The sequence below is a fragment of the Rissa tridactyla genome, chromosome 6 (assembly GCF_028500815.1).
Source record: "Rissa tridactyla isolate bRisTri1 chromosome 6, bRisTri1.patW.cur.20221130, whole genome shotgun sequence".
Taxonomy (NCBI): domain Eukaryota; kingdom Metazoa; phylum Chordata; class Aves; order Charadriiformes; family Laridae; genus Rissa; species Rissa tridactyla.
The window spans coordinates 25,803,011-25,830,166 of record NC_071471.1 but is presented as its reverse complement, the minus strand read 5'-3'; the positions used below and the strand labels follow the sequence as shown (position 1 = coordinate 25,830,166).

Sequence of the window (27,156 nt, the reverse complement as noted above, 5' to 3'; positions counted from 1 at the left end):
CTTGGAGTGTGCAGATTGATTCCTGTTGGGTGAGACCAAATTAGAAGACGTGCTCCTGGAGCACGACAAGAGCCACCAATGATGCTCAACTGAAGAGCCACAGAAGAGCCAGAGCAAAACCAGAGCCACGGAGTGCGGGTGAGTCCTCAGTGCCTGTCTCTTCTTTCTACAGGTCTGCTGCTGTTGCACTGCGCTGTTGGCTAATGTGGACACAGCTAGGGCTGTGCAGATCTTACCTAGTGCCTTGATGAGTTGATGTGACAGTTGATGCAAATGTTGATTTCAATTTAAGTCATTTTTACAGAAGGAAAAGCACCTAAAATACACCCAGTGTTTTCTGATACATTCTGGCTTTCCAGGACACTAAGACAATGTATCTTGCTCCAAACCAGGTACCAAACCTCTTAGGTCATGAAGAAATTTTGAAACTAGTCTCTCACCTTTGAGTGAATTTGTCCTAATCAATGAGAACTCTCAGGATTACTTTTTTTAAATCTATCCTGAAACTATTCTGCTCCAGGTAAATATCCTTCAATATTCATTAGGTACAAGATACATTCAGGTCTTGCGTGCTGCTCCTTTCTGGCCTTATTTTTATAAGTTATATTGGTTTTTATATTTTATATTATATTTTATAAGTTATATTGGTCTGCTTACATAAACCAACCTCTTCTTGGTCACACTTCTCTGCTTTTATCCTAAAATCTGTTTAATGTGATTCAAATTGAAATATTTGGGTCTGGGGTTGAATTCAGTGTTTTGGACTAATCATTTCACGCAGCTGTTTCAGAGTTGCTGAATGTGCGTGAGGCACTGCTCACCAGCAGCGCCCGCAGCCCTTCGTGCGCCGTATTTTCGCGAGAACAAGACTTTACATGTGAAAAAAAACAACAAAAACCCCCAAAACAAACAAAAAAAATCCAACAAAAACCAAAACCCCCAACTGACAAGCAAAAAACCCACCCCAACACAACAAAAATCCACCCCCCAAAAAACAATGACAAAACCAAAAACCTCCTTCCACAAAAAGCAACTAACCAAACAAAAAACCCCCAAAGCCTTCTCCACCTGCTGCATCAAAATTGGGTATGGAAGCTGGTTTACGAATTTCCAGTCGATCGCTGTATTTTGCTGACATCTGTATTTAGGCTCTGACCCATGTCAATACTTGCTGGGGGGAGCACTAAAATTTCTGATACATATTCAGTGCCATTTCTAAATACAAGTGCTGGAAAGGTTTCTTTCTTGCTCTTTTCTTACACAATCATTTTAAGATCGTTATTTTGGTCCCGTTTCTCCCAGTTCCGTTAAAAGCGCAATAAAGAGTGGACCGCCGAACAGCTGTAATTTTTTTAAAGGTCGTACGTTGCTACTAATTCGCGGCAGGCAGTCACCTTGTGGCGTAGCCGTGGGAAGGCCGCCGCGGGCAGGCTGTTCCGGGGGGCCGCGTGTGACGCGTGTGTCCTCAGCGCGGGCAGACGCCCAGCGCTGCCCATGCCTGGCGCCGGCCGCAGTATTTCAACCTGATCGCGGACGTCTTCGGAGGGGAGGGGGTTACTGCAGACACCAGCCGCCGCAAGACGCCTCACAAACCAAAGTTCAAGGTGAGATCCGTATTAGACGGTCACTTGTTTAAGAAATTAATTATTTATTTCCCCTCCCCACCTCCCCATTGCAGAAAGGAAAACTGTGTTAAAAAAAAATCTGTAACTTGGAGCTTCTTGTTGCAAAGGGTCACAGTCTGATACGCTCATGCTCAGCGTTTCTCCCCGTGCTAAAAGACAAGTCTAGGAAAGGGAGGAAGGCTGTAAAATTTCCTATTTAAATTTCCTGTTAAAAACACCACCACCACGAAATTTTAATGCTGGTGACAATTGATCTTTTGAGGAAATGAAATGTAAAACGGGAATGGGCGTTAGCGATCCCCCCCCGTCTTAGCAGCAGGGAAGCTGAGGCGTTGCTGGGGGAGGTTTCGGGGTGCATTTGATGGTGCCCGCGCTCTCTCCGTATCCTGCCTGCAGGATGGCACAGGATGGCTGCTTGGGCCTCAGGCAGGGCAGGTGGGGAGGAGCTGAGCTGCCTGGCATGAACTTGTCTCGACTGCGGGGACGAGGGGAGAGGCAGTCCCTGCTTACCTGGGGGGGCCGACAGCGCTACAGTGGTGAAAGGGCAGGGTCGTTGTTTTCCCTGCTGAGTACAAGGGCAAATATCTCACACCGGGTTTATAGGGCAGTTTTGCAAGCAGCAGGGAGCAGGACAGCTTTTCCTAATGCTTCGAATTTTATTGCCGTCTCCTGTTTTACTCTTGGTGCCTCTGACCACTAGTGAAGGTGGCTTTTGTGAAACAATTGCCATACTCCGGCTGTGGTGCCTGTAGAAAATAGAAGAGTGATCAAGGCTCCAGAAAAGCAGCACCTATGCTGAGCCATATGGTATCTTTGCTCTATTGATCCACTTGGTTGACTAATACGATATGCTCTTTGGAGGAAAATCTGTGTTTTGGCTCTCTGCTGTCTGGGACAATGATGTTGTGGTCCACGAACAGGTTTCCTACAAGCTGCAGTAGTTTGTGTAATAACCATGAACTGCAGTGATGTTTGTACGTCAGCTTAGCAGGATGGATGGATCCCTGCGCTTCTGGAGAAGTGGTATTTATAGAAAAGGTGCAATGTAACTTTTCTTTAAAGAAGGAAGGTTCTAGATGTATAAAGTCCTCCAGCCAAGCACTGCTTGCCTGATCTGGATAGTCTCATTGATTTTAATGGATCCACGCTAAATTGCATCTTCTGAGGGTTTGCCTGGCACTCTCTATAAGCTTTACAGCGTGGGGTGGAATGAGTATGTTTTACAGGTAGAGGGACTACATGTACGCACACTCAGGGATTTTTTTTTTTTTTTTTAATTTTTTAAAAAATTTATTTATATCTGTGACTGTGTTAGAGATGTTCGGCACATTCATACAGAGGCAGGGAGCACACTCGGCCTCCTAACGACAGAGCAAATGTAGGCAATGACCCCTGGGAGCCTTCTGCAAGGGACAAAGGCAATGAGCTCGGTGTCTTGGCAGAATCCCACTTCGGGTGCTGCCGCTCTGCTTCCTGAAGTCATCAATGGCCAGAAATGGCTGTACACAATTCTGTAAGTGTTTGTCCTGATTTCTTGAGTAGTTTTTCCTGTGCGTTTCTAAATAGCACCAAAGGATGGCTGCATTTGTCCCTGGACAAACATGATTTAGTCTTCTGCTCCTGAAGTCCTTAGAGAGGTTGCGTTTAATCATGGCTGGAGTAGATTTTGACCAAAATGTGAGTACTTATTTTTTTAAAAAAAAAAAAAAAGACTAAATAAGCTAAATATTCAGGTTAAAGAAACTATTGAATACATAGTTTTATTTGTAAAGACATATGCCAACGCAAGGCTATTGTTTACAAATCCTGCAGAAATCTCTTGATGTAATCTACTAAAATTATTGCTTCAGAATAAAACAATAAGAATGGGGTAAGAGGGGACATCGTGAAAGAAATGGAAAAACATAAAATCTACTTCGAGCCAAGTTTTATATCTTTCTATTACCTATTTACTGCAATTTTGTAAATAATGCCAGAAAATTAGTTCTTTGGGGCAGAACTGCTTCAGGGAACTGTTTATTTCATGAGTGGCAGGATGATGAAACCTGGCTCCTTCAGATGGGTGGACCTGCCTGTGCCACCGCGGCGGCTCTTGCCCAGGAGCCCACGCCATGGTGCCAGCAGCTCCCAGCACCGCCAGGGATGTTTTTTTGTGCTTCGTTTCCTGGGAGCTAAAGCGAGTCTTTATTCCTTTTTAAAGGTAGTTGGGTACTATCTCATCTGAGTTTTCATCTGTCATTTTCAAAGTTAGGTTTACTATATTTGTCCAGAGCTTTCCCTTTCTGTTTTTCTTCTTTGTTTAGGCCTTGTGTCTGCTGTGTCTGCTCTCCAGGTTAGATCCCCTGCTCCAAAGCAGCACATTTTTGAGGGGGAGAAAGGAAGAAGAAAGTGATTTCAAACTTGTTCCCAGTCCAGAAGGATTTGTTTGGTGCCTGTTTTTCAGCCACCAAAGTTTTTGTCCGTGGGCTGCCTTCTCCCTTCAGATGGTGTTTCCAGGGCTGAGCACAGCAGGGACCGGCCGCCGGGTCGGGCTCCATTGCCACTGCACCCAGGCACTTCTCAAGCAGGCAACGATAAACTGCTGGGAAGTTTCGCATAGCCAAATTTTCACATGTTCCGTGGGTAGACCTGGGGCCTTTGCATGGACTAATATAGTTAATAAAAATCAGCTTCTGTAAGTATATATATTTTTAGAGAGCTTTTCTGTATTCTTCCTTCAGAGAATCCTCATCAGCTTCTTGCTGAACTGTAAGCTCTGGAATTAAACCCGCTCGGACATGCTCCTACGGATCATTTCAAATCAGTCAGACTTGCAGTAGCAGAGATCAGAAGATGGTCCCCGACACCTCACTCTGCTCCGCCGGGCTCTGTGCGTAGGCTCTGCCATTTTTGCAGCCATGCATCATGTCTGTCTGCAGATTGTGTGTGCGTGATGATCTCCATGGCGACTTGGGCACTCGAGGCAGAAATATGAGCTGGTAAGTCAAGGTTACTCTCCCTCCTCCTCCTCCTCTCTTCTCAGTGCAATGCGGGTGATTACATGTGTTACGTTTTGGTATAGACGGTGCTTGGTTCGGAGCAAGGCACAGCCAATCTGTTTTAATTCTCCAGATCTGGTTTAAACACCTCACACGGATCAGCAGAGCCCTGTGGGGTGGGGGGGGTTGTGCAGGGTGAGGGGGCACAGGACCATTTTCTGGGTCTGGGTGCAGGCATGACATCCCTTGGAGGGGAGGCTGGCGGATGGAACACAGTGAGAAATCCAAGGTAGCTTTTCCTGCTCTGTGCCTGGGAAACATTGACTGGGGACCAGCCATAGGGAAATGCAGGTAATCAGCTCCTCTGTCTTTACTAGGTGCCCTGAAGGAACAGAAACATAAATATTGAATTATAAAGAGAGAATTTGTATAGTCTCAGAATATATACATACATTATAAAGCAGAATTTTAGGTCTAATGTGTTCAGTTAGCCAGTGGGTACATTGAAGTTTTGCCTCTTTGTATTCACAAAACACTTTTTCCTCTTTCCATTGGTGCAAACGACTTGAAATGAATAATGTTTTTCTTGTTTGTTAGCATCATCTCCCCCTGTTGTCCATCGACATAAAATGCAGTGTTCTGGAACATGAGAAAGGCAATACATTTCCTCCAGTTCTTTGTAAGCTGATATGAAGTAGACAGACACCTTCTGAAGTTTTGTGCATGCTGTGCTCTTTTTTTCTTTGCTGCAACAAGAAAAGCCTTTTCTTTTAACCTGGCTTCCTTTGAAGAAGTAACTCAGGAAGCTTCATGGCCTCTCAAGGTAAGTGCATCTATAGTCTGTATTTTTAGATCATGTTTACAGAAAACTACAGTCTTGTACGTTTCCAGCAATCAGCAGCCTGATGAAGTGAGAGTTTCAGGCTAAAACCACATCAGCCAAAGCACAGTTGTTTTGGCATCCTTTAATTTTTCAGTATTCAAGAGGCTCCTAAGGAGACTAAAATCTATACTAGGATGTTACTTGAATAAAATATGTTACAAAACGTTAGCATCTGCATTCAATCAGAAAATTTAGTGTTTGTATCTTTGTGCTTAAACCTGTCGGTACGGAATGCCTGGGAAGGGCAGGGACTGAGCCAAGGGTACCACTATTTTTGCACGCTTCTTTCCTATTCCACTTCGAAAATACCAAATCAGCAAATGCTTTTCATTTTCAAAACTGGCCAGAGTCCTGATATAACCACATAAGAAAAAAATAAATATCCGAAGAATAACTGAATTTACTCAGAATACTCCTATCTGGATTCATCTTTGTCACGTATTGTCTTTTAGCTGCAGCCGGTTGGGTGCTCAGGGCTATAGGCAAACACTGCAGTGTGCTGATCTAACAAGCCTTCTAAATTAATTTTGTCCGTGCTTTCAAATGCTTAAACTAAGTAGAAGGACACAAATCTGTTTTTTCTTAACATGAATGCAGCTCCCCAGAGGTCACCCTGTTGTGACGTACAGAGGCAGATGTTGGCCCAGGGAGTTTCAGCAATGTCTGTTTATGTTTGTCAAATCTTTACTCCTCTCTCTTCCCCTCCCTCCACCCCCCCCAAATAATACTCAAAACATTCTGTAGTTACAGGACTAAAAGTTATAAAGCAGGAAGCATGGTTTTGCAGCATTGTTGCACTCTTAGAATGTACATTTTTTTTTACCTTGAAGGGTATGCATTTTTCTTACCTTTAGCCATATAAAAGAGATATGGTTTTCTGTATTTTTAATACATAGTAGTTAACAAGAAGCAGAAAAATAGTCGTGTTTTGTAATACTGTTTTCAGAATGAAAAACCTTGATAATATCCTTCTTTTAGGAACAAGTAACTCTATAAATTATGATTGTACAGAATGCTCACTGTATCATACGGTAACTTTTAAGTTTTCCCATACCATAAATGAAATGGGAAACATCAACAAAAATAGACAAAGTGTCAGAGTAGCTCGGATTGTCATGAATATTTAATGTTTTTACTGTTTCATTTTTGTATAGCTTAAAATTTGACAGGTAGAACTGCAATTTGTTGTCTTTTTTTCTCTTTATTATTCGAGAATAACACTAACACTTGGCCACTTCATGGCATTTCATGTAACAACAAGAGTTACGGCAGTAACAGAACCCTTAGAGGTAAAATGATGCAGAAGAGCATATAAAATATTTATTACCCAGTTATACATTTTTAAAAGCCAGCTACAAATTCAAAGGGGTTACTTCTTCTTCCTGTGGTCTCAGACTTTGAAAGAAAGCAGTGGCTGCAAAGACAAATTAAGATCAAAATATGATTAAACGATGAATCACCCATAGTGAGTGCAAATAATGCTGAAGAAACTCATTTAAAACCCACAACAGCAAAAGAGAGCTTCAGACCTAGAGCCAAAATTCCTTCTGGACCTCAGACCCCATCGTGCCTAAGCGCTGTCACACATGAGATAAAAATGATGGGTTTGGGGACTGATTTACTGCTCAAGCGCGGGGGCTCATCTCAATACGAGGATTTACCATTTAGATGCGGAGAACTTCAGCTCGCTCGCTCTTGTTCCGGCAGAGCCAGTGTTACTGAGGGCTGCAGGAAGATGCTCGTAGTACAACCCGCAGGAGTTTGTTGAGAATCGAATGTCTGAGGGGGTCACTGCGCTGTGGGGGACGGTACCCGTGCATGCGAAGGGGTGCAGGCACACCGGCGCCTGCAACCGTAAATACTCTCCTTACCCTCCCAGCACCAGCCAAGGTAACCACCGCTGTGTCCTAAAGGACGTGTCTGCAACAGCAACCAGAAAACACAGCTTAACGATATCTGATCTTTTCATTAAGATAATAATGAATAATACACTGTAAGAGGCTGTGTAGGCTTTGATACTGGGGTTGTAACATCCAGCTTGGGGAATCTGAGATCCCGGGAAAGGTTATCTCTAATTAAGAGAAAATATGCATGCCCTCAAGATGCTAGGAAGCATCTTGCTAGAAGCAAGCCCTCAGCAGCTCGGTGTGCACCAGGACGAAGGGCTGAGGAGCTTGTGGCCACCAGCTCCAGCCTTGTCCCACCGACTGAGTGCTGGCAAGCTGTCAGAGCAGATCCAAGCCCACGTCTCCTGGTTGATTCCACTTTGCATACTCCGAGACCACTTTATAAACTGAATCAGAGCGCTCGAAGGGTGGGAGATGTGTTTCAGACCCTCACTCCGGATCTGAATTAAAACGCTGATATAGTCACAGGCAGAATGGGACATTAGTGTTCCAGTATTGATCCAAGCAGCTAGCTGCTGTTTGGCCCTGTTAATTTCTGATTTTTTTTCTTTTCCTGCAGAATCTCAGGGACAAACCAACTCAATCTTTAAGGATTACCTCCCTGGTTCTTCTGACCTTCCTGAACAGAACAAGTCTGTGGAACCAACGAGTCTCTGGAAGCAAACATCACTCACTCATAACTTGCCACCTGGTCTGGAGTACCTGAACCAGGTCCTGAATCTTTCCAAATGTTAGAATTGTTTTGTTTTCCTCATAGATTTCTTTGATACCTTGGGGGATGGGATTGCTTGGATTTTTTCTTGGGGAGAGCAGGTGGAGGTGGAGAGGCTTCTATTTATGTTACTGTGAAGTAAGGAACATAGGAATGACAAGCCCTTCCTTCATTGCCGCCATTCATTTCTACAGAAATCCATTTGTTGTGCTGCAGCTCTTCTTGCACCAAAACCATAGTTTTCTTCCCTCTAGGACTTTTGCTAGGTCATGGTATTACCCCTCTCATTTTCCCCCCAGTTTTCTTCCTTAAGAGCTCACTCTCAGGGAAATGGCTATCTAAAACTCCAGTTGACCTCAAGAGCAGGCAGTGGGCGAGGGAATTGTCATCTCCTTATAACCTATCCTTTGAGGAACTGAAGGTCTTCTGAGCAAATTCCTTCTGCCAGGGACAGTGCACTCCAGGTTAGAGGTAAGGTCCTGGGGCTGCAAGCTCCCTTGGTGACGGCTTTGTGAGCGTGAGCCTGGGCTGGCTACAAACCCTCAGCCGCTCTGAGTCGGGTCATGGGTCAGGAAAGGGCTAGTGCCTGAGGGAGGGAAGTGCTGCAAATGGAAGCAGATGAGTAGGTCACAGGCAAGGGAGGGAAAAGGAGTGCTAAAGTCTTCTCAATCCCACCGCTAAACGTGTAGCTGTCGCTCTGTGAAACCTCCCGGCTCCTGGAGCTCAGACCAGTGATGATCTGCAGCTCTGCTCCAGAAGTGTCATCTCCTCCTGCATTTTTTTTACTTGGAGGGTCACTGCTGCTGCTGGTGTGTCACTGACTCCGGTTTGCATTTCACATGTTGTCTGGATTCTGCCACTCTTATGTATGTCGAGTAACGCTTCCTGCACCCTGCCTGGTATGGGCAGGGACCGAATGAGGCCCCAGTGCGGTCAGATTGTGATTCTGCTGCACACACTTCTGCTGTGTTTGTATTTCGGTGGTGCCCGGGAAATGTTTATTTCACTCCAGGTCCGTCTTTTAGATATACATTTCTGGTAGTTTTGTACAGAAGCAGAAATTGAATGTATTTTATATTTGAAACTAGGTTACCTAGATAGCTAATGAAACCAGGAGACCCTTCAGAAACAATCTTTCATGTGGAGTTATGATTTTCATTTCGTGGTGCCCATGCACAATATGATATGTGTTGTCAATTACGTGAGCATTTGCCCACAGACTATGGGAGCTACATTTTTTAGTCTAAAAGTGATTGTGACAGTAAATACTTGGCAGGTTACATATTCAGTCTCCTGTGCGAACATGAATTATCCCTCAGATTTGCCCACACAATGTGGGCAAGCAAATTCGATTACTCCATTTTATAGAAGCTTTACATCTGACATAAAGACAAAAGAGCGAGTGGCTGTCAGAACTATAACTAGAACTCAAGACTTCATTCATGCTTGCTCTCTGCCCAATCACTGTGTGTCTGTGCTGCAGCCCTTGCTAATTATTTTCAATTTTCTCTGCAGTCTGCAAGTGGAAAGCGTGTGTGCAATGCTGATTATTGGCATATACCCGCAGCTAGCGTTTCCATGCGTTGCAGAACATTTTGGTGTGCGATGCCGAAGTCATACTGGCCGTGTGAGTAATGAAACCAGCTCACACAGGACAGATTGCAGCAGAAAGGAGATCCGACCAGCAGGGAGAGGGCTGCCTGCAGAACGACTGTGGGAGTCACAGCTGCCAGGGTGATCCCTTGGGATTTATCCTGACGGACTAAAAGATTTTCATGTAACGAAATTCTCAAGTGAATTAAGGTGTTTCTAGCAGAACTGGGAATTTCTGATGCCATTGGGAAGACTGGAATACCACGTATCCTTCTGGTTGTTTGTGTTTTGGGGAAAGGTGGGTCCAAATTTAAATAGGCACAGACAGGTGCTACTGGAAGGACATGGGGAATAGAGAACCTGCTTTAAAACAAGACTGCAAGTGTTTCATCTTTAGACTAACGATTTGCTACCCGAGAGGAAACTGTGACAGCTCTCACCCCTAGAAGAGTAAACAACCTGTGGGGGAAAAGAGACGTTTGATTTATAGAATGATATTACCAGAAGAAAGATTGTATAGAAAGTGGTTGTGAATAAATAAGGGATAAAAAATAGAAATGAGGTTCTGGGATTATCTCCAGCAGGAGCGGGGAAGAGAGGTGGACAGATTTGAGAAAGCTGAATATATTTCTTAGTAAGACCGGTTGATTCTGAAACAAGGATCCAAAAGTAATGAATCTCAGAGATATCCTTACAGTCCTGTTCTACACAGCGACTCAAGGATACAGCATATAGTGTTGGATGAGAGGAAAAGACATTATCTGTTGTGTACATTAAGGCCAGACAGCAACACTTCATTCTGCAAATACACCCCCGGAGTCCGTCAGGCTGAGGAGCGATGCGCTTTCAAGGTGGACCAGAGAAGGGCAATAAGCTGCTGCTGCCCTGGCAAACTGATGCCATGCTTTCTATCATTATCACAAAAGTGACACTCTTTAAACAATTTCTTCCACAACAAGTTACCCAAACCTCATTATTACCTTCCAGATCACAGCCATAGTTTGAGGAATTGGCCAGTGCCCATCATAAAAACCGAGGGAAATTTTGCCTGTAGCGGGAAGAGACAGATGAGACCTTGGAGAAGAATTTTCCAAGTAGATCAATCGTGTGTTGTCCCACCATCCAGGCTTAACCAATTTTATAGGAAGCTTCTTAGTTTATTCTTGCCTAGACGGATCAGATGTAAATTTAATGCCCGCAAAACTGAATACTGAGAATTAGCTGTGTAGAAGGAGTTTTAACGCATCTGAGCTCAAGGGGACTCAGACCCTTGTAGACCAAAGGGCTTTAGATGCTTTCAAGTGCAAGTGCAGAATTCCCTTGATCCACAAGTGCCCCTATGAAAGATACATCGGAATAGCTGCCTTGCAGAAACCAGTGAAAGGCAAAACAAGCAAACCTAACAAGGGACATCGCCACCTTGCCTCAACATCGTTTATACATTGTATGCAATAAACCAATACACAGACCAAAATCATTCAAAGGTTTTAACTGCTCAGGCTCATTAATTTTCTTTTCCCCGTGCAAGTCGGTGTGGGGCAAAGAAATCCATATTAAAATCAATGCTAAAACATTAACATAGCCCTGCCATCATTAACTTGTTTATTCTTTTTTCATTGGCAGAGCACTTCCCATGAGCTCCAAGAGTTCACATATCTCATGAAATCTAGACTGCAAACAGCAAAGATTCTTGGGAGAGAATTTTTAAGTCCAAATATTTTTTATTATTTCAATTACTGGCATGCACATTTCAGAGATTAATGAAAGGGATAAGGAAGTTTCTCTTTTACCAGCTTTTCTTTGCAGCCTGAACTAGCTGCAGGAGATGACTAGAACTGACAAATAGCTGCAACAGTTTGAATACGTACCAGGCAAGATTTATCAATTGTAAAATATACAGATGCTGGAGAGCTGTGACATGCTGGTCTCAGAAGGTTGTTGTGTGCTTTCTGTCTGCAGCTGTGAGTAATGGCAAAACCCTGTGCCAAGCGTTTGCCCATCAGGAATTTAAGGAAAAGAAATTAGCAAGGCCTAAACTATCACATAAAACAGGCATAAAAAGCCATATAAAAATGGAAAGGTAGACTGAAATTAGGTCTGGCTGGTTTTATAATACTAATGACTGTTCTCTAAAAAAGAGTAATGTTGCAGGGACGATAAGCACAGAAAAGCTGGGTAGCGTGGCAGTTTTCCTCGTTCATTTGTAACCAGCTCACAGAGGAGGACGGTTTCAGCCAGCCGAGGGTTTCTCTGGGGAGCTGGTGTTTTGCTCTTTCCGGCATCCCGGCGTGACTGTTTGCCAGATTTAGGATGCAGAACTCCCAGTGCCTGAAATCAGAGCGTTAAAGCTCGTGTGTGCCGTCGTTGGCAGCACGAGATAACTCTGCTGGGCTGCCCCGGCAGGGCATGTGTCTACAGAACGTTTTGAACTTGAGCCCAAACCCATTCACTCCTGCAACTGCCATGGAGCCCAGCACCGCCCTTAGCTTTGGGGTAAGGGGCTTCCCCTCTGCCAAGACCAGGAGGGAGGAACAGGAGTGAGAAGTGGGTCCTGCTTCTCACATACATCTGTCCATTGCATTGGCTTCCTCATTCCCCCAGTGAAAATTATTTTCCTTCAAACATGTGGGTGAGTTACCTGACCACTGCACCTCCTGTCACGCTCTTCAGTCATTATTTCAGAGGGATGTCTGAAGTGTGACTTGAGATACTCCTAGGGCACACAGCTTGTGCACTTCTGGAAGGAAAGAAATCCTAATAACAGGGAGATTAGCAGTAAAAATAAATGGGTGGCTGCTGGCAGTCCCAGACCTTTCCAACATCCACCATCTTGTTTTGTTTTGATTTTTTGTTTGTTTTTTTTTTTTTTTTTTTTAAACAGCTGGACCGGATAATTATTCATCAGCAGGTGGAGCTTCTCGAAGGTATGGTGCAATCCTTGTCACTCTTTAACAGTGCTGGTACACAGATGTCTCCAAAAGGCTTCCAAGTTGTCCTCACCTTGTTGAAGTCATTGCGAAGCCTCCTGCTGACCTTGCATCAGGCTCGTAATGAGGTGGTAGGCTGATGAAAATTGCTTTCTTTATGCCTGTTCTGCAGCAAACCAAAGAGGAGAGAAAGATGGCAGTGAGTAATCTCCACACCAGTCCTAAAGTCTCTCCCTCAGACACCTCTCCCTCAAAGTTATTAAAGTTTAACCACCTTTCCAATCCATGGAAAAATGTCTTTAACAATAATTAGCATGCTATGAGAAACAAAGCAAATGAAGAAAGGAAGGTCAGAAGACACAAAATGAAGCATAACAGTTTCTATTTACAGAGTTCCTCAGAATTCCAAAGTACTGAACAAGTATTAAGTTCCACAAGTAAAACAATTTTTAATGTATTTCTCTCATTCAAAATGTTGTTGGCTTGATTCTTGGGCATCTCACTGAGTGAAAGTTTTGTCCATGGAGTGGGGCAGCCTCATGTTGTTACTTTTCGCAGATGATAAAGCAAGAAAAAGCCCAAACCAAAACTCAGGATCTGAATTCTGTTTTGTGATATGTACTTCAGCATACAGCAAATCAAAGCCTTGGAACTGAATGTTCCTTCAAAATATAGACCTGACATTATTATTTCCTTGTAATTGTATATTTACTTTGTGTCATTATTTCAAAAGAATTTTTTAAATGGTCTCTGTTCTACAGATTTTTAGACTATATACTATAGAGAAGACTGGAACTATAAACTTGTATGCAAAGCTGAATTTGGTGAGTCTTGGTAAAGGCTAACTCTAATTCTAACATTATACTAAGGTAATGTACTGCTTGTTTTGCTTTATTAGCCATACTTGGCACAGAGACCTCCAGCAAATACGAGATAAAAAACCATTTGGGACAAAGAGTTTACTTTGCAGTGGAAGAAAACGGTTGCTTTGATCGTAACTTGTGTTCGCCCATAAGGTCTTTCACCATAAGGATTGCTGATAACACGGGCCGAGAAGTGATTACAGTGAACAGACCCTTGAGATGCAACAGCTGCCTGTTCCCCTGCTTCCTGCAAGAGGTGAGTGAATCCTAATTGCCTTCAGGCTGCCTGACCATCTCGCTGGATGTGCACAGCATTAACGAAGCCCTGTGCAACCTCTGCGAGGACAGCAGGGTGGAATTCACGCCCAGCTCTCAGCCTGGGGGACCGCGCAGAAGACTTTGTTTAGAAGTAACTATTGATAAACAAGGCCCCTGTACGAGTTCTATTCCCAGCTTGCCTCCTACCTTTCATGGGACTTTACTCTACTGACAGCCCAAACAAAGCCTCTGTATCTGATGATACAGATGTCTCCCCAGTTAGGGAACACCCTAAAACACTGCTTGCCTGGCACAGACTAACGTCTGTTAGTGCTACAGAAGTGTCCTCTGCTCCCAGGGCGTGAAGGATGGAAAATCCCTGGGGGCCATTAGTGCGTGTGGGTATGACCGGGGAAGCAGCTCTCCGAGGAGGCCAATGCTTCACTCCATGGCTCTGCCTCTTCAAGACCACGTATCTCTGGGAAATTCCAGAACTTGTAAATATGCTGCTTTGAGTGAAAAATGCAGCTCCTACAGACTATTATATCTTTTCTTATTTCTGAATCTCCTTTATTCAGACATCTTCCTTGTTTTATGAAAACGTTTTATTGGTTAACTCATCTACCTACTTTCTCAGTACTACATCAGGATTTTTTTTTTTTTTTTTTTTTTTTTTCAAAAAAAGGGCCCTTTGGTAGCACAGCTACTGTATAAAAAAGCTAATAGAATACTCACTGATTACAATAACAAAACCTTTTCACAGTGTATGACTTTTATCAAATCTTATATTATATATAAGCTGCTATCTTCTGGTGCAGCTTTTGAGTGTCATATTGTCCACTATATCTAAAAACACCATTAGACAGCCTTGTAGTATCTAGTTCAGAGCTTGTCAAAATTATATGTAATTATATTCAATAAATAAATATTTTGTCATTATATAAACAATAAACTATCATGGAATAATATACTAATGTAAAATTAGTTTATAAGATTTTTTTGTTTGTTTTCTTTTATTTGCTAGTTAGAAGTTCAGTCTCCACCAGGTACAATAGCTGGGTACGTTGTACAGAACTGGGACCCTTTTCTGCCAAAGTTTACTATACAGAATGAAAGTAAAGAAGATGTACTAAAAATAATTGGCCCGTATGCAACTTGTGGCTGTTTTGACGATGTTGACTTTGAGGTATGTTTTTTATGAGTGTTAAGCATTTAAAAATTTTACTACTTTGAACAAATGTGTCACTCAAAAATCCTGTTATTCTACCCTTAAAAATAATGCATATGTTGCTATAATTATGAAACAGAAGTAGAACAATGTGCATTGGAGTTCCTAACTTGTACACTCAGATTTCTACAGATGATTTCTGGTCAGGAGTGACAATTCCTTCAAGGAAATAAACGTGTCACTAAGTGAAGTCCTGGTGCTCTGCAGTCCATCCATGGGACTCAGCCATTGATTTTGGTAGGCTCAGGGTTTCATCCCACATGCGTTCACTGTTACCTGACACACAGTTCCCTGAAGACTGTGGCATTGAGTGTGCTGCCTTCATTACTCTCAGACTGAGAACAACTGCCCAGTATGTCTACATGCATTTGAAAACATTAATCAGGAGAAAAATAATTCTGAGGAGCCAACGAGACATTTAAGGGATCAGAGGGAGAATGTGAGATGCTTTAAGAAACCCTGCACAGTTTTCTGATGTGAACCAAGCACTTTGCCTTAGCTAAGGAATCATAAAAGAGCTCCTGTGTTGATCAACTCGTTAGCCAAATCAGAAGACTTCAGTGGGTACTGGCTCAAATTTCAGTATACTGTGAGAAACATGCAGATGGCTAAATAATTGAAAACGTGTCCGTCGATTGTAGGGCACAGGGGTCCACAGCAATGGTGCTGCTGTGACTTGGAGCCTATCAGAAACACAAGACAGGAAGAAACAATTCCTTGTGAAAGAAAAGCAAAGGTGGTATAAACTTTCAAATTGCTTTCCTCCACTTTTCTGTCAGCTCTAAAGATGCTGATGTTTCCAAACTTGAGACCCTTTCTTGTGTGCCACTCCTAAAGGCAATTCTGACACTAATAGAGCATCTCAATGGTAAGAATAAAAGAACGACCTGACAACTATAGCATACTTTGTGTGTCGGGGCGCAGTCATTAGTTCTGTGGAGATATAATCAGTGTGTATTTGATTTATTTACATTTACTCGCATTCCTGTTTTTCATTTGTGCAGGTAAAAGCTCTCAACGAGATGTCAACAATTGGCAAAATTTCCAAATACTGGTCTGGATTTGTAAACAATGTCTTTACCAACACAGCCAACTTTGGGATCCAGGTCCCTGTAGATCTTGATGTGAGAATCAAGGCAGTAATGATTGGTGCCTGTTTCCTCATTGTAAGTATGCAAAAACAGGAGGTAGACCTATAGAGGTGGGCAGATTGGGACCAAAGGGGCCTTTGCTATCAGCTGTGATCCTAGAAAGGCATAAGCGCAGCGGAAAACCAAACGTGCTACCTAAAAGACAAGTTACCTGAAACCCTTCTAATTTTTATGGCTGCTGTTGTTTTTTTCTTGCTTTCTGAACATCTTTAGGTTCCTAACATTTTTGTTTATTAGTCTGTTTCCATAGTATTCCACTTATATCTTACATGGCAGGCTCAAATATCACCACACATGTCAAACCTACCCGACTGTCCCAAACTCCTTATCTGTTGTGTTTGAATGGGTATTCTGTCATTCTGTATACGAACCAAACCAAAAGTTATGTTATTTCTAATGGCAGCTTCAAACAGTGAGTGCCCCTTCAATAGTTCTGTCAAGTGTTGCATGTAACAGCTTTAGGTCATATTAAACTTCCTACAAAAATTCCCTTGTGAAGATCATCACAAGAAGGTAACTATATGAAAAGGAGAATGCTCACTGCTAGGGGGAAGGATGAAGTCAAGGTGTGTGTTTTCTAGGATTACAAATATATATTTGCTGTGTACATCTTTTGCCAACACTACTGCGCTAATATTAACATGCTATGGGTTCAAAATCGTGTGTGATACTTACGTCAGAGAATATAAAACAAAAGGCCAACGCTATTTGAATTACTCACTGCGAAGTGTTTGCTTTAAAATAACAACAATAATTCAGACATTTTTTTTTTATTAGGTGAGAAATGTAACTCTCATGGCAGTTAAGATTTTTGGATTGTGTCCTCCAAAACTCCTGTTGCTCAGTGGCAGAGTAATAGAAAATGATTGACAAATGTGATTACTTTATGTAAGAAAAGCCTACAAGTAAGACTTTTGATAGTAATTGTTGCATTTTTGTACCTTCTTTACCGTTCACAGTTTGTTTATTTGTAGGACTTAATGTTCTTTGAAAACTCTTTGGATGGATTATAACAAGATGACAGAAATAATAAAATATGCAGAATGTGTTTCAGTAAGTAAAAATGAAAATAAATTGATCTTCTTGCTTTGAAGACTTATGCGTTAGATACTTTCTAATTCTTTTTCATTTTCTTCCAGAAATCCCTTGAGCTTTGGACATGTTTTTGAACTGCGCAAATCCTTGTTCCTTATAGGAAAAGAAAGGGAGCTAATGACGGTGTTTATTAAAATATGTCTCATGTAAATAATAATTTCCCACTTACGTTTTATGTGCGTTGTAGCTAAACACATACTTTTCACACAGAGCACTGTTGCTTTGGAACAGCGCTATTCTCTTCTTTCTCTTTTGATGTCCCTGCATAGGAAATCATGAAAGATTAGACGAAGGCTTGCAGCGTCACTGATGAAAGTCTATGTTTAGAGAAGCCTTTGAAGTTTTGCAAGTGCTGGTACCAGTTACTAACCACATGAGGGTGTGTTCTGGGGGTTTTGCTTTTTCATAATTTTGGAAGTAATTTTCTGATTTGTTATTTAATTAATAGTAACAAACTGAGATTGAAAGTAACAAATATAAAGACATCACCCGATGGGAAGTTCGAGATGTTATCTGTTTCAGTGAGTTGAAAGAAGGGAAGTGATGCTTGCTAGTAAATTAATTCTATGGCAAAGATTTGTTTAATGAGTGGCAGCCAGAAATTAGGCTTCCGGTGCTAGACTTGGGAACGTGAACTCTATTCAGAGAATCTGGTCTTCCACTGCTTTTATTGAATGTGGGCCATAAGGTTTGAGAGATGGTCCTATATGTGCTGGAGGGGCACAAATCACTTCACATTTGAACAGTCTAGCGGTCAGAATTCTTGCTCCCATCCACTCGAGAATTTCCTCAAAAGGTTTGTTCCCCTCAGTATCTGGTGGTTGATAACTTTTCATTCAGCCTTGCCCTAGAACAGAATTATTCTTTTCCGCTGGCGAGCTCAGGTATTTTCCGTGATAGGACTGTGCAAGTGGAGCTTTTTTTATTTCAGGTAGCAGTTTTAAGTAGCTGATCATTCCTGCAGTCACACCTCATCATACTGTTCCCAAACGCTCCCGCCAACAGGCTTCTACTAATACAACCTTCCTTCATCCATGATATATATGCAAGACGTAAACAGAAAAAAACTTTGTTGTAAAATATTTGCTGTATGAACCTGCTTATGTCTCTCTTTAAAACTCCAATGAGTCCTCAGGAAGCAAACCAGTACCATACAATATTGATGGTAAAAATAAATCTATCATAGCCACTGGTCAGGTTTCCAAGTGGAACATTTTACAGATCACTGTGAATGATGGATTTTTTTTTTTTAGCATGAACTAGTAATTCAGTTCTTGCAAATAACCAACACATCATCGGAAAGGAGGGGAGATAATGAATAATTCATAAAAATGAAAAAGAGCTAAATTTATCTGGTGATTAAGTCTCAACAAATATTTAGACTAATTTTAAATTAATGTTCATGGATATGCATTCAAACACAGTGAAGTCAGGAAGTTGCAACTAATGTTCCCATAGTGAAATTAACTCAGGAATGCTTATAGATTTAAACAGCGTGTTTTAGATTATATACCACACTTAGGTATTTATACAGATTTACATATGTCTTGAAAATAATTGTGGTTAACAAGCTCTGACAATCATCATTATCTGTTAACCGTTTCGTTACGGGCTCTGGCTGTGACTCTCAGCAGCGCAATCAGGCTGCGATCCGCAGGAGTTATGAACTCGCGGGGAAGCGTTGCCGTCGCCTTTCCCAGGAGGAAGCACCCTGTGCAGTCGCTGTGAGCTTCGTGGGCAAGAAGCTCCCTCGTGTGGAAATTTATAGCTTTGCAGAAGAATGCCCATGACTGATGCCAATTTGCTATTCTCACTTGTTTCACATTGGTGTCATTCTATTAAACGCAATCCTTTCACTCCTGACTTACTCTAATGTGGATTGAGAAAGAGCGCCAGTTTTTTATATTAATGTATCTCTTTAAATCCCTTTGCCATCTTAGACAGAAGTGATTATTGTAGGCAACGGTTTTGGGTCTCACGCAAAACCACGTTCTTGCACTATTTTTGAATTCTGTGTGTCTGAACGCCTGGCTGAATGCAGTGCCTGGTGAGATCAGCAGGTTCCTCTTCCATCTACCACTCTTTCTCTGAGATTTCCAGCCTTCTTATGACCCTTAACAAGCCAAAGAAGAAAATGTGTCCAACCACCGTTGAAGTCAATATGAAATAGGGTCTTGTTTACCTGCGGGGATGAATTTGGCTGTGAGTGTCCACATATATACCCGGTAGGTAAGCAATATATGCATATTTTTTTATATATATTGCAACCAGATGATAGTACTGTACTTCTTGCACTTAGTGACTCTGTTGCCATTGAGTATGCTAGTACAATTTTTTTTTTTTTTTTTAAGTGTAATGCTTGCGTACGTATGTGAGTATGTTTGAATGCCTCTGTTTATACCCAGCAGCAGCTTCTGCGACATACAGAAACAGGTTCAGTCCCTGGATAAAAAAAGCACTGGGGCTGGGATAGCTCTTGCTGGCTAGAACTTCCTCAGCAGCCTGCTTGACCTTGGTCCTACCCTTCTACATCCTGGTAGAAATTCAGTGCCAATGCCAGCACTTTTTCAACTGGAAGCTCCTTCTTCTAAACCAACAGCTGCCAGACGAGGGCAGGTATTTATCCTCAGCAAAGATGGTGGAGTTCTGCATGGTATTAGTAAAGAAAAGCTAAGGTGTTCTAAGGTTTTAAAACCCTGCGGCTCTAACTGGTAACTCTTTCTTATTAATAGCAATGCGTTTCGCATTACGGGAGCTACGTAAGCTCTTTACAAATGTCACCTTTCACGATTCCCCCAAGGGCTGGGAGTGGCTTTCCAAAGGAGAATTTGGTGTTGCCCAAAGGGGGACAGATATTCTCTAAAGCAGATTCATGTCCTGAACATCTTCTAGAAAGAAACATGATTGTTCTAATGAAACGGAAATTTTACCAAGCAAATCGTTTTTCACTTGATCACTAACCAGATTGTAAAGCTGTGTAGTACAACATTCTTGTGTTCAGTAGATGGCAGCAACAGCTCATTATTACAATATTTAGCTTTCCACAGATCACAAGATGTACCCAGGACGCTGATTAAAGATCAACACACCTTTTAACCTCTAATTGATTTCTACCCTTAACTCGAGGATTTTATTTTCTTTGTCTGATATTAAATCTTTGTCACATGATGCCGAGTTATCTTCATTGCCTGCTATGTACGGCTGAATTATTGGTGACTGATATTTTATGACACCTGGTAGATGCATGGGCAGAATCCAGTCTACCACAAAGTGAGCTCTTCTGGCCATCCCGAAACCTATTTTTTTGCACCTGGAGCATCTCTCCAGCTTCCACAGGTGGACAGAGGCCCTGGGACATACTCTACTTTCTGCAGAAACAGAAAGTGCGGTGTCTAAAGGAGATTGCCTTGTGGTGGGGTCCCTAGAAACATAGAAGGTTTCTATGGGTAAAATAACTCTGCCCCCATGTCATGGCATCATGGTCCATCACTATGTGCTGTCCTGGGACACAGGGAAGGGAACCCCCTGTACTGCCACAAACCCAGATGACACCACGACCTGGGAAGGGGCTGGATTGTCCATGGCAAGGTCAACCACTTTTTGTAAGAGTGGCAGCACAGCATCTCTGTAAATCCTGAGATCATTTGGTCATCTAATAATGTGGTGGGTGCAAAAGTACTTCTCTTTGTAGACTTTGATGTGCATATTGAAAAAATCTGGTTTTGTTTCAATTGGGTTATTTTATGATCAGACAAACCTAGAAATGATCCAGAATACACATTTCCTAATGGAGCTGACTAAGTGGTACCTGTTTGAAAAGGAAATATATATGCAATTTCCTCTTCCTGACTTTCTTCTTAGTTGAATTTATTTCTTTTCAATTAGAATGGTATATTCTATGTTAGAATGATGCATAATAGTTTAATTTAAAGACCAACTTTAGGTTTTAAAATGTACTTTTTTTCTTCCCTTAGGGGGCAAAAAAAGCTTTGGTTTCTTAGGGTAAATTACCACATATCCTGTGAAAGGAGATTTGTTATTTTTTTCCTGGAATCCTAAATGTTTTTCTAAACTCTATCCTTCTTAGGAATAACTTCCTTAGTGCCAAATCATTATTGAAGTACTCTATTAGCACCTGCCATGAGACAACAGTTTATTCATGGTTTGTCAGCATTTTATTACTTCACTCCTCCGAAAAGAAATCAACAAAACAATTTTTAAGAGAATAATGCCTACTTTTTGGAGTGAGATACGACTTCCTGCTTGCTCTCTCTCTTTGTCAGTGGTATGCCTACAACAGCCCGCTAAGCTCTTATAAAAGAAAGGTCAGAAGGACAGACACTGGACTGGGCCCAGTGACTTGCCCCCAAAGCGCGTTCCTTCCTTTATCCCAAAGGACAGTGTCCTGCTTTGAGGTAAAACAGAACCAACTTTTCTGTTCAGTAATTTTACTTCTTAGCTAAGCCTCTTCTAATTCTGAAATTAACAGCATGTTGTGCCGAAAACTATTTGTTCTCAGACTGATAAGCCCAATGTTTACAATTAGTGCCGAGGAATGGTATGCAGAAAGGCTCTTGCTTATACTTATTGCTATAACAACCAGGGTCAGCTAATTTCATTATTTGTCCTGTTGGAGGGTTGGAAGTGGAAAAGCGTAGAGGGGTCCCACCTGCAGGGAGGAGCGGACAGGACAGGTGACCCAAAACTGACCAACAGGGGTATTCCATCCCATCTGCCCCATGCTCAGTACAAAAGCTGAGGGATCAACGGGTCAGTCTCCTTCTTCAATGGCCGACGTCCAAGGAGGACCCTGCCTGTTCACCTGCCTTTGATCCCAATTGGTGTGTTCCTGACTCCAGCTCTGGAATCCAGTTCCCACCCGTCGCTGAGTCCAGCCTGGGACTTCCCCAGTGACTGCCAGTGACATCATCCTGGGAGCTTAATACAGTTTTGTATGTACTGTATCTATTTTATTATTTTCCTTTTTGTTTTATTATTAATATTTCATTAAAGTAGCTTAGTTTCTTCTAAACTCATAAGTGTCTTTATCTCTCCTCCTCCTCTCCATGGGTGAGAGATGGGGGGGAGAGCATCTGTCACTGGCCATTGGCCAATTCAGCCAAAACCACCACAGACAGTGAATTCCTGCCACTGTGAAAGGGAGACCTGCAGGCGACCTCACATTGTTGTGTATCTCCTGGATGCCATTGAAAATTCATCTCAATGCACAATTATGTCTTATTCCCCAGTCTCTATTTGCAAAAACAACGCAGAGACTTCTCATCCCTATTCTTACTTTCATTTTCTTCTGGCAAAGGAGTATAAATGTAGTTATTCCAGCCTTGCTGCAGGAATCGGAGTCCTGACCTCACCTGCCTTGACGCCCAGCAGACCTGCTTTGAAGCTACAGCTCTCATAGTAAACCTGCCGCATTAATGGGCACAGGCCTGTTCAGTCCTCGTCTCACTGTTATTGAAAAGGCACACAGCGACGTTCATGTTGATGGACTGTGTTTCCAGTTTGGAGTCCTGGGGTCAGCTGTGAAGCCAGGCAGCACTGGTACTTGGGCGGCTGGTTTGTCACTCTTGGTCTTGAAATAAATTTACTTTACTGTATTGCATGGATTAAATTAATCTCCACCATTTAATATCGCCAATCATGAGGAATAAATAAGTTAGGCAATATATATTTCACAGTCTGCGGGTTCAATTCTGTGTAGTTCTTACGACATGGGCTCTGGCGCAGAATAGCTCCTAAAATCTGGATGTTGGCAAGCAGATAAGCACGGAAATTGCTCATATGCTTAAAAATAAGTGAGCACTTTGTGTACTCTTATTTCTAAAGAACACAGCACCTCCCAGGTTTAATCCTCAAATAACTATGCAATAAAAAACGTTGACATGAACTCCTGAGTTCTCACATAAAATCCTAATTGGGAGGAAAGTCCACACTTATTTGAGTGACCTCGTTGACTAGTGGTTTATTTAAAGTAGGACTACTTTTGCATGAAGGTTGATAGATTAGGTTTAGCGTGCAATAAAATAAAATAGTATTATGGAAACATGCAGGAGGGAACCAAGAGCCGCAGGGTGGCACCAGGAGAGCCGTGCTGCCTCACAGCCACCCCAGGGCTGGGGCATCCTCACCCCCAACGCTTACAGGGAAAGACGCGCTTGGGGTACACATGGCTGGAAAACGGGGAAGCACACACCACACATTTTCCATCTCTAGGTTTCTATAGGCCAGTCATAATGCGGCTAACAATGTTTTTATTCTGATAACTGGGTGAGTATTGAGGGAAAATTATTCCTGTAAGTCATTTCAACAGGACTCATCAGCTTGATGTGTTTTTCCAACTTTAAGGTATTAGTTTGAGGGAATATTTTTGCTTCATGCCAACAACATCAGGTAAGTGCTCTATTTACGTTACTGATTTTTTTTTTTTATTAAAAAGAAAAACGGCATACAAAAACAAAGCCCTACAAGCTACTGTTGGTAGCCACTGCTGTCTCTAGAAATACCTGTTTCTATCTAGAAATGACCCTGGGCGTTTTTTTCTGTTGTTGTTTCAGATGAGCACATTTAGAGAAAGCAAATGTCACAGTGCATGTGTCAAGGTCCAGTACTGCGTTATAAGTCTTTTCTTATTTATGGATTGCTTGCAGAAACTTGGGGAATTTTTGGACATGGCTAATGACTATTGTTATTCTATTCACGTGTTATTTCTAGACCCATGAAGAATTATATTTTGCCATTAGGAATCACTTTGGGCAGCTGTCTTTAATAATAATGCCCTACGTTCCAGCCAGCACCGAAATAAGAAATGCAGCCTGGCATCAAAATAAGGATCATTACTAGAAATATGTTGTAGCTTCACACTTTGCTAGAATTCAAATGAAAGTTTCATGGTGTCATGAAGAACCCAAAGTGTGAAAATACTGTTTTACTTTAAAAAGAAAAATCCTATTTGCTTTGCAAATTTAGGGGTGATATTTTGGCTATTATAGAGAATAGTTTGCTAAGTGTATAGGAAAGGAGGGGAAAAGATGATTTTTAAATGTATTTATTTTAGCTTCTCTCCTATCTCTAGTTTCTTACAGTTGTAGATTAAGGCTCAGAGAACCTGGGAACTAAGTAAGAGCCACAAGTGATGCCTTCTCTATCCTTCACCATCGCCCAGCACCAGGGCAGCAACACTGCACCTGGAACTTTAAGTTTCCCTTAAAAATAAGGCTAAGGTTAGACAAGTCCTCACTGTTTGTGGTTCAAGGGAATTTTTTAAATGTCAGTATTTAAATCAAGAATTATATGGGAATTTTAAATTCTTTAGAGTTTGGAGCAGTTTTGATTCGATACATATTTGGTTCTGAAACATTTTCACTTAGCTGAGCCTACCGTATGAGAGCAGCATCACACAAATGCTCCATAAATGCAACAGCTCAGATAGAAACATCAAGCGTGGCTTGCCAGGCGAAACAGGTTTTTATTTAAATCAACAATATAGTAAAAAATTAATTAAGTGGTTCCCTATCAGGAACAGTTTTATCTCTGCCTTTATTGCTGCAGGCTATCAAGGGCCTGATGTAAAATGGTGGAATCCAATACAAACTCCCAGAAGAGTGAAACCCCGGCAAGAATTAGTGGTGTACAGTGTATTTCATCCTTCTTGACACAGTGCTGTGACAAAGTCAATACAGTCCCACGCTTTGATTCCTTTCCTAGTGGAGCCTCATAGAAAATTAGAGATGTTTTTCCTTTCAATGATCTGCAAGATGTGCCATTATTGATGACCTTCACCCATCGTGGACACTCAGATGGTGTTCATCGTTCTGACACCAGACCAGTACACGCATTGTTAAAAACACATGCAGTGTGAAGTGGTTCTGTGCTTGTTGCTGAGGAGAGCTCAAATGAGTGCATTTTCTTCTTGCTTTGCTGAATAACTACAAGCAGTGCATGAGGAAGCAACGTGAAAATTTCTGGGCAGTTAGGTAAGGAGAAGAGACACAAAAGCTAGGGCTTGGCAGGACTGCAGAGAGACCTGCCTGTGTAAACAGTCAGGGTGTGTCTTTGGGAAAGGCTTTGTTCAGCAAAAGCAGATAAGCACCGGCTGCTTTATTGACATTAAACACGTCAGTAAGTGTGACACCGAAACGAGGAGTGCGTATGGGATTCACAAAAACTTCTGTAACCTAAAACCGCTTCCTTTTAGCTGCAGTGGATGGAACAAGTGGGACTAGGCATTTTGTCTTGATTTTTGGGTTTTTCAACAGAAAAACTTGTCTCCTCCAATGGGTATAAGCATATGACTTCCCTACGTGCACCATCAGGGAGACTTATCGTAGAGAAGTGTGGTTATATGACGGGGGAGGGGAAGGCATACGCATGACCTGACACTCACTAACCTGTTTGTATAAGCAGTCTCATAAAATAACTTGTCTCAATTCGTTTGGCCTTTTGCTCAGTCATCTCTTGGCAGCGCTGGGTTTGGCACGTTTTAGGGAACGTGATGTTTTAGTTAAACTGTCACCGGGCTTGGTAAGGCCATTGGCCCTGATGTCAGGGAAAGGGTAAATGATTGTGGAGCTCGGGAAGAGGAAGAGTCTGACTGAGATGTATCCTTACAAAACCACAGGGTAACTTGGGGTGAAGGGAAGAGCAAGGGTGTCATGGGAACAAAACAAGCAGGGAGCGGAGTAGGATACAAGGAGAACAAAATATTTCTACCAAAAGTAAATGAATGTTTTCAACTAGCTGTGAAGTCTAACCAGGTCTTCACAAATGTGTGCTGAGTGGAAATAGCATGATGGAGCTTCATTACAAAATCAACACCTGCTTGGTGAAGTCTTCGTTATCTAATCGCTGCTGATCTGTTCAAGCTATAACGCTTGTCATCTTGTTATCTTGATAACAAGTTATCTTGTACTTTGGGAATATCACTGATAGGATATGGTTAAGAAGGGAAAATGTTTTAAGGAAATCCTGTAGATAAATCAATGTAGGCAGCATTGATGTCCTTGGTATCATATATATTTATTGCTACAAATATATGTTAGCTTTCTTGGTGAACTTTTTACTCTAAATCACTTAACTGTAAAAGGCTATAATAGAAGCCTTTCGTGAAGGAGATATATCATAGCAGATAAAGTAAAAAAAAAAACCAACAACAAAAACAAACAAACAAACAAAAACAAAAAAACAACCAACCAAACAAAAAACCAAAAAAAACCCCAACCCAACCAAACAAAAAAACCCAATGAAGAAAACCAAACCTATACAAAAGAGATCAGACTCCTCTCTTCTCCCACGCTGTCCTGGAAATCAAATTTTGTAAATAGTTTTGTTCAGTCTGTGGTTTATAAAGCAACGTCATCTTATCTGCAGTCTTGGTTGATGTAGAAGGGCTTAGAGTTCTGGCACTAGATTGAAGCATTAAAACCACAGGGTTTCATTCAAAGGCCAATGAAATAAGTGTTAACCTTTGCAACAGGTCATTAGGGCCTTTTGTCAGATGAGTTCAGAGGAACTGTATGCAGCTCTACCAGCAAGTATATTATATTAGTAACTCAGAGCAAATAACGGGTGAATGGTGTAAAATGTTTGTTCTAGTTCTAAAGATGTAGAAAATACTGGTTAATGCTAATATGGATACACTTAGGCAGAAATCACATGCTTTGAAATTCTGGGAAAGATCGTTGAAAGAGAACCATATAGAATAATTGTAAATACCAGCGTGAAAAAGGCTGTAACCTCCATTTTGAAGACCTGCTAAGGAGCATATTGGATCCAGAACCCTGCAGGCCAACTCATTCCACCCAACTTGCAGAAGCTGCAAGTCCAGGGGGTTGGACCTTCCATCTCCAGCAGAAGAGAGTGGCCGTTTCCCAGGGTTGGGGGCTGGGGGGGCACTAAGCCTCCTCCCGCAGCAATGCAGGA

General features: G+C 42.0%; 1 protein-coding gene across 2 annotated transcripts; it reads left to right on the top strand.

Moving 5' to 3' along the window:
- Window positions 1–1,487: 1,487 nt before the first annotated feature.
- LOC128911899 (phospholipid scramblase family member 5-like) lies at window positions 1,488–19,008 on the top strand. 2 transcript variants are annotated; one of them, XM_054207480.1, is made up of 10 exons: window positions 1,488–1,604; window positions 4,346–4,603; window positions 5,201–5,426; window positions 7,953–8,104; window positions 12,580–12,622; window positions 13,524–13,744; window positions 14,771–14,932; window positions 15,979–16,140; window positions 17,100–17,178; window positions 17,265–19,008. In XM_054207480.1, the coding sequence occupies exons 3-9, from the start codon at window positions 5,414–5,416 to the stop codon at window positions 17,136–17,138; spliced, it is 792 nt and encodes a 263-aa protein (XP_054063455.1). In that variant the 5' UTR covers window positions 1,488–1,604; window positions 4,346–4,603; window positions 5,201–5,413; the 3' UTR covers window positions 17,139–17,178; window positions 17,265–19,008. The 2 variants fall into 2 exon arrangements, with proteins under 2 accessions (XP_054063455.1, XP_054063456.1); XM_054207481.1 differs by having other exon boundaries at window positions 1,516–1,604; window positions 4,544–4,603.
- The last annotated feature ends 8,148 nt before the right edge of the window (window positions 19,009–27,156 follow it).

Coding starts and splice junctions, on each gene's coding strand:
- LOC128911899 (XM_054207480.1), top strand. Junction 12,623..13,523: donor GCAGGTGGAGCTTCTCGAAG/GTATGGTGCAAT, acceptor TTGCTTTATTAG/CCATACTTGGCACAGAGACC. Junction 16,141..17,099: donor TTGGTGCCTGTTTCCTCATT/GTAAGTATGCAA, acceptor GTTTATTTGTAG/GACTTAATGTTCTTTGAAAA.